Source organism: Nematolebias whitei, chromosome 18 (genome assembly GCF_014905685.2).
Source record: "Nematolebias whitei isolate Nwh7 chromosome 18, NemWhi1, whole genome shotgun sequence".
NCBI lineage: Eukaryota > Metazoa > Chordata > Actinopteri > Cyprinodontiformes > Rivulidae > Nematolebias > Nematolebias whitei.
Window position 1 is genome coordinate 40202348 of NC_056515.1, and position 6364 is coordinate 40208711.

Sequence of the window (6364 nt, forward strand, 5' to 3'; positions counted from 1 at the left end):
TGTAATTTAAATATAAGGTTTAAATGAACCTTCTGATAGAAAGTTAAAAAACTTTTAATTTAGACCGTAAAAAGTTGACGTTGCCTTCAGAGTTTTCCAGTGAAGCCGTTTTTTCATCTTTTTCACCAACAGAGCTGCGTCTCCCGCCTTCATCCGCCATTTTACAACGTTTCTAATTTTTCTGGACTTATGATAAAAATAATAACCAATAATAAAACCTATTTTCGGTTTTCGCTAAATTATTTTGAGTATGAAATTAGATAATAAAAACGTTTGTTTGAAATAAATTACGCAGATTAGTTTCTAAACCGTACCTCGAATGTACACTTAACTTGTCAGTTATCGAAGTCCGTTTTCTTGTCGCCAGGCAACGGGGTGACCAAGAAATATTACAATGCATTCTGGGTAATGTAGTTAGTTATTATTATTATTTTAATATAACCCTATAGTTTTAACTGAAAAATTAAACGTGATTTTTATTTTTGTTTTAGTTAATCAAAACTCAATTTAGCTGTAAACCTCATCCATAAACCCTTTCATTACTGTTTTACTTTTTAACATGAGAAAGTTAATTAATAAAATAAAATTAACTTTCACGTTAGCTCGCTTTTAGCATCAGCTAGCAAACTAGGGCTAGCGTTAATTACTGTAATTTAAATATAAGGTTTAAATGAACCTTCTGATAGAAAGTTAAAAAACTTTTAATTTAGACCGTAAAAAGTTGACGTTGCCTTCAGAGTTTTCCAGTGAAGCCGATTTTTCATCTTTTTCACCAACAGAGCTGCGTCTCCCGCCTTCATCCGCCATTTTACAACGTTTCTAATTTTTCTGGACTAATGATAAAAATAATAACCAAGAATAAAACCTATTTTCGGTTTTCGCTAGTTTTTGTTAAATTATTTTGAGTATGAAATTAGATAATAAAAACGTTTGTTTGAAATAAATTACACAAAATTCTTCTTCCTCTTCTTCTTCTCAACGTAAACTTGATCCAGATGAAGTGACTGAAAGGCTTGGTTGGTAAACTTAACGGTACTTTGACTTGTTGCTAGGCAACGGGGCAACACGAAATATTAAAAAGCAGAAAAGCATTCTGGGTAATGTTCTTTGTCTGCAACTACAATCCCGATTTAAAAAAAAATATTATCATTATTATTATTATTATTATTATTATTATTCGCTGCGGCGACCCGTAAGGCAGGGAGCAGCCGAAAGAAGAAAAAATTATTATTGTTATTATTATTATTATTATTGCTGTATGCTTCCGTATACATGTGAACTAAATTTCTCATGAATAATAAATCAAAAACAAACCAAGTTTAGATGGGCACTTAAAAATAACTTTTTTTTGCTGTAACCATGGTAACGAAGTTGGCCTAATTAAATGTTATCTCTAAACAAAACGATAGCAACTATTCTTTTAGCTACTAGTAATAGCAGAGTCATTGTTGTCCAAATTATTTATTTACACTGTTTCTAATGTTTTAAAATATTAAGAGACATAATTTTTAAACATGCGTTTTGCGACATCGAACGTTGCTTTACGGCTTGATGCAGTAAACTGTGCCCGGACGTATGAGACTGCACGTGTGATCGTTCGGCTAAAATGTGAGTTAATTCTGTCAAAATCTCCATCGTTTAGTTGTTTTATGCTGTTTTGATTAATAAAATATTGAAAGTCATAGCATTTTTTTTACCTAAACGAGTGATAAAAACCAAACTGGTTTCATAACAAAATGTTTGAACTCAAAAGCCTTGATTCTCTGAATAGATTCGCGTATTTAAAAATTGAACTGATTTATAGAAATTAAATTACGGTAAAAACTTTATTTTTAGTTAAATTTTAAAGGAAGGTTGTCTGAAGTTGGAATGTTTTAGAAATGTAAAAAGAAACATACCAAATAAACCATTCAGGTCTTCATTTGTTTACTTGTTTCAGACAGCAGGAACCATGATTTCCTCGTAATAATTTTAGTTGTTATGAAGTTAACTTGGAATTTAGGAAGAGGAAAAGGAGTTTCAAGTATGAAATGCAGGAATAAATGTATTTTAAATCAAATAGTTAAATAAACATCAACTATAAGCAAATAATGCTGTAAGAACAAAAAAACTGTAGTATAAGTTTTTATAACTGCTTATTGTTGTTGTTGTTGTCCATTGTTGTCATCTTTCTTTGTTGAAATCAGGTCTCTCTTGTAAATGAGTCCTCGAGGCTCAATGGGATTTACCTGTAGAAATAAAGGTTGATTGAATGCTGTAAGAACAATTTGGGCGTTTTTCATACTTTTATCGTCTTCCAATTGTTGGTTGTAAATCTATTTTAAGTTTCTTTATAGATGGTGTTGGTGGTTTATTCGTGAACTCTGCTCATCCACTCAAACTGGACCGGTAATTATAAATTTTTGGTTTTAAACCTGAGATTTTCCTCACAGCATCTCTCCAGTCCAAACAGACATCAAGATGGACGCCAAACCAAAGAAAAAGTTCTCTCCTAAAGGCGGGAAGAAGCTCACCCAGAAAGGAAAAGGTGAGCGGGCCAGCGTCGCCCTCAGAACCTGATTTAACGGCTTTAATAACCAACGGGTCGCACTTCTTTCAGACTCCACGGGGACAAAGCTTGGAGGAAAACCAGGCGGGAGAAAACCCTTCAAACCGTTCAAAAACTCTGAGAAGAGACCAGGAAAGACCGGCGTTGGAGGCAGGAAAGACCTGAAGCCCGGTGTTTCTAAAGGAGCCAAGAGGAAACTGTCCGAGGAAGGTGGAGGTGAGAAAACGACCGTTTGCACGTTCGTCTTTCTGTTGGGTCGTGGCGTTTCAGTAGTTTTCTGTCCACAATCAGGTCCAGAGGCAAAGAAGAAGAGGAGGTTTAAAGCCGAGAAGAAGCCGACAAAAGAGGAGCTGAAGAAGAACCGACAGCAGAAGAAGGCGGCGCTGAAGAAGAGCCGACAGCTGGCGGAGAGGAAGGACATGTTTGACATTATTTCTCGTTCCAAACAAGTGTGGGGAGACCTGAGGAGGTAAAGACTCGTCTCGGAGGACGAGACGCATTTATGTTGAACACAACAGAAACTAAAATGTTCCTCTGAAAATGTTCGGCTACGAGGACTGAAGCTGTAAGAAAAAGCAGCTAAAGTCCCAAAAAGGAAAATGTTTTGTTGTTCAAAATAAAAGCACATATTTTTATGTTTAAATGTAGAGGAAGAGTTTTTGTTCACCTGAGGAGACCGACCCAGCAGGTTCTGCTGCGGACGGACCGACCCAGCAGGTTCTGCTGCGGACGGACCGACCCAGTAGGTTCTGCTGCGGACGGACCGACCCAGCAGCAGGTTCTGCTGCGGACGGACCGACCCAGCAGGTTCTGCTGCGGACGGACCGACCCAGTAGGTTCTGCTGCGGACGGACCGACCCAGCAGCCGGTTCTGCTGCGGACGGACTGACAGTGTTTGTTTCTGCAGGAAGAAATGTGACGAGGAGCTGAAGAAGAAACTGATGAAGGAGCTTCACGATCTGATCCGGGGAAAGAGCAAACAGGTGTTCTGGTGCTGTTCTGAACGGTTGAACCCACGCAGTAAATGTTGATGCTTTGGCCCAGTTCTGTCTCTATTCTGACCCGAATGGATCTCTCCCGCCCGCAGATGGCGTTTGCTCACGACTCGGTCCGGGTTCTGCAGTGCTTCATCCAGTTTGGCAGCCACCAGCAGAGACAGGAAGTGTTTGAGGAGCTGAAAGGTGGGCGCCGTGTTTTTAAAACGTTGAACTTCCTGTTTGGGTTGGCGGGACGGGTCACCTGTAGCTTTTGTCCCCCGCAGACAGTGTCCTCGCTCTGTGCAAGTCTCAGTACGGCCGACACGTCGTGAAGAAGCTGCTCATGTACGGGTAAGTGTGACCCGACCCATGCGGTTCTGACAGCTGACGCGGCAGCCGGACCCTCACGCCTGTGTGTTGGTCCCGCTCAGGAACAAGGAGCTGGTGGCGGCGCTGATCCACTCCTTCAAAGGAAACGTCCGGCAGATGCTTCGCCACGCCGCCGCCTCAGCCATCATCGAGTTCGCCTACAACGACAAAGCCGTCCTCGCCCAGAGGCTGGAGCTGAGCCACGAGCTGTACGGGAACACGTACGCCGTCTGCAGGGTGAGCACGTGCGCACACACGCGCCGCCCTGGTCCATTCAGAAGATGCTCCGAGACTGGGGGGGGGGGGGTGTCGGAGCACGGCCTAACTATGTGCTGCCGAACTAAGTAGAAGCCAGACCGGACTGATTTACCTTTATTTATCAACCTTTATTTATTTACCTTTATTTATTTACCTTTATTTATTTACCTTTATTTATTTACCTTTATTTATTAACCTTTATTTAACCAGGTTAGTCCCACTGAGATCAGATCTCTTCCAAGGGAGGCCTGAGGGCAGACTAACATACATGCTCTTGGTCTGTGGGAGGAAACCGGAGAAAACCCACACAAGCTCAGATGCCAGTTCTCAGTTTAACTGAGGGTCAAATGCAAATGTTACTGCTGAATGTGACATGGAAGAGTTGGCAGTTGAAATACAACTGACTGTCATGTAAGAAGAATCAAACAAAGTTAAGTCAGGTCCTCTGGACAGATTCTTGTTGGAAGAATGTTGGTCCAGTTGTGTGTTCCTGAGTTTGTGTGTGAGCGTGTGAATGTTCAGCTCTAACTCCGGCTGTTTGTGGAAAGAAGCTTTTGCCAAGTGAACTCCAAGATATTTGGTGCTGTTGACGTCCTCCACAGTGAAGCCACTGATATTTGATGGAGAGTGATAAGATTGTGACCTTGTTCTTTTGAAGTCAACAACCATCTCTGGTTTTGTCCACGTTCAGAGACCGGTTGTTGACTCTACACCAGTCCGTTAGCTGTTACACCTCTTCTCTGTACGCTGACTTGTTCTTGCTGATGAGACCCACCTCAGATGTGTCGTCAGCAAACGTGATGTGATTTGAGCTGTGCATTGCTGCACAGTCATGAGTCAGCAGAATGAACTGCAGTGGACCGAGCCCACAACCCTGAGGTGCTCCATTGCTCAGTGTGATGGTGCTGGATGCGTTTCTTTCAATTCGAACTGACTGGGGTCTCCCAAGTTCAGGATGCAATAGCAGAGGGAGGTGTTCAGGCCCAGTTGGGTCAAATGTGGGTTCTCGTTGGGTGAGTGCCAGACAGAGTCGTCTGTCTGGGGGTCCAGTGAGGGGGGGCAGCAAGGTCTTCATGTGCTTCTTGATGGTGGACGTGATGCGCCACAGTCAAAGAGGCCGAACATTGACAACCTCTTTGTGACGGGGACAATGGTGGTCTCAAAGCTTGTTGGGACGGTGGCGGTGCTCAGAGGCGTTCACTGTCCGTGGAGACTTCCACGTTCTGCACCTCAAGCCAGGCGCTAAAGTCGTTCATTGTGTCTGTGGCTGTAACTCAGTCAGTTCTATTTCATCCCTACTGACCGCCAGAGGGCTGTGCTGAAAGCACTGAATGTTCCCTTTGCGCATGCGTTGATTCGAGTAATAATACCAACGGAGTCACAGGTGTGACACGGATGACCAATCAGAGGCTATATAGCCCGACGTCATCCGCTGCTCTGCTCCTATTTTCTTCTCGCGTGCGGTTCAATTCAGGGCTTCAGCCCTTTGGACCTTTTCTGAACTTTTTACCGTCGTCGGAAGCCCGACTGCCTGTCTACGGGAGTAGCGTGTTCGCCCTCCTAGGGCTGCGACGGTTTAACCCTGTTCAAAGGTATTTCTCTGTTTCGTTGGGAACTACGGCGGTTTCCGCCTCTCCCAAATTACAGCGTCTGACTACTATGTGTGTGATTCAACACCGGTGAGTAGTTTTCCTTATATTTCGCCGTTGGTTAGCGGTAGCGTTCGCTCCGCTCACGCTTGTTGGGAGACCTCCAACCGCGTGGTCGGCTGGACTGTGCTCCGACGTTGTTTATGACTACTATGTGTGTGATGTAACACTGGTGAGTAGTGGTTCTTTGCTTATATTTTGCTATTGGTTAGCGGTATCGTTCGCTCCGCTCCTGTTTACTGGAGGCCTCCAACCGCGTGGTCGGTTGGACCGTGCTCCGAAGTTTGTTTATTACGTAGCCAGCTGAGTTCCTGGCCTTGTTTTATTTGGTGAAGGCGAGCGTTCTCACCCCCTCTCCCAATTGTCCTCTTACCAGCTGAGCTAGCGGTGCTAGCCTCTCTGAGTTTTCACTTTGTTTTAATTGAAGGCGAGTGTTCTCACCCCCTCTCCCAATTGTCCTCTCTTACCAGCTGAACTAGTGGTGCTAGCCTCTCTGAGTTTTCACTTTGTTTTAATTGAAGGCGAGTGTTCTCACCCCCTCTCCCAATTGTCCTCTCTTACCA

General features: G+C 43.5%; 1 protein-coding gene across 1 annotated transcript in view; it reads left to right on the top strand.

Annotated features, from left to right (window-relative positions):
* Positions 1-1543: 1543 nt before the first annotated feature.
* The window catches only part of pum3 (pumilio RNA-binding family member 3), a 15021-nt gene continuing 10200 nt past the window's right edge, over positions 1544-6364 (top strand). Inside the window, exons 1-8 of the mRNA XM_037692407.1 lie at positions 1544-1608; positions 2433-2527; positions 2600-2764; positions 2840-3017; positions 3456-3531; positions 3636-3729; positions 3810-3876; positions 3957-4131. Of these exons, the coding sequence (XP_037548335.1) occupies positions 2461-2527; positions 2600-2764; positions 2840-3017; positions 3456-3531; positions 3636-3729; positions 3810-3876; positions 3957-4131 (822 nt within the window). The 5' untranslated portion in view covers positions 1544-1608; positions 2433-2460. The remainder of the gene's footprint in view (positions 1609-2432; positions 2528-2599; positions 2765-2839; positions 3018-3455; positions 3532-3635; positions 3730-3809; positions 3877-3956; positions 4132-6364) is intronic.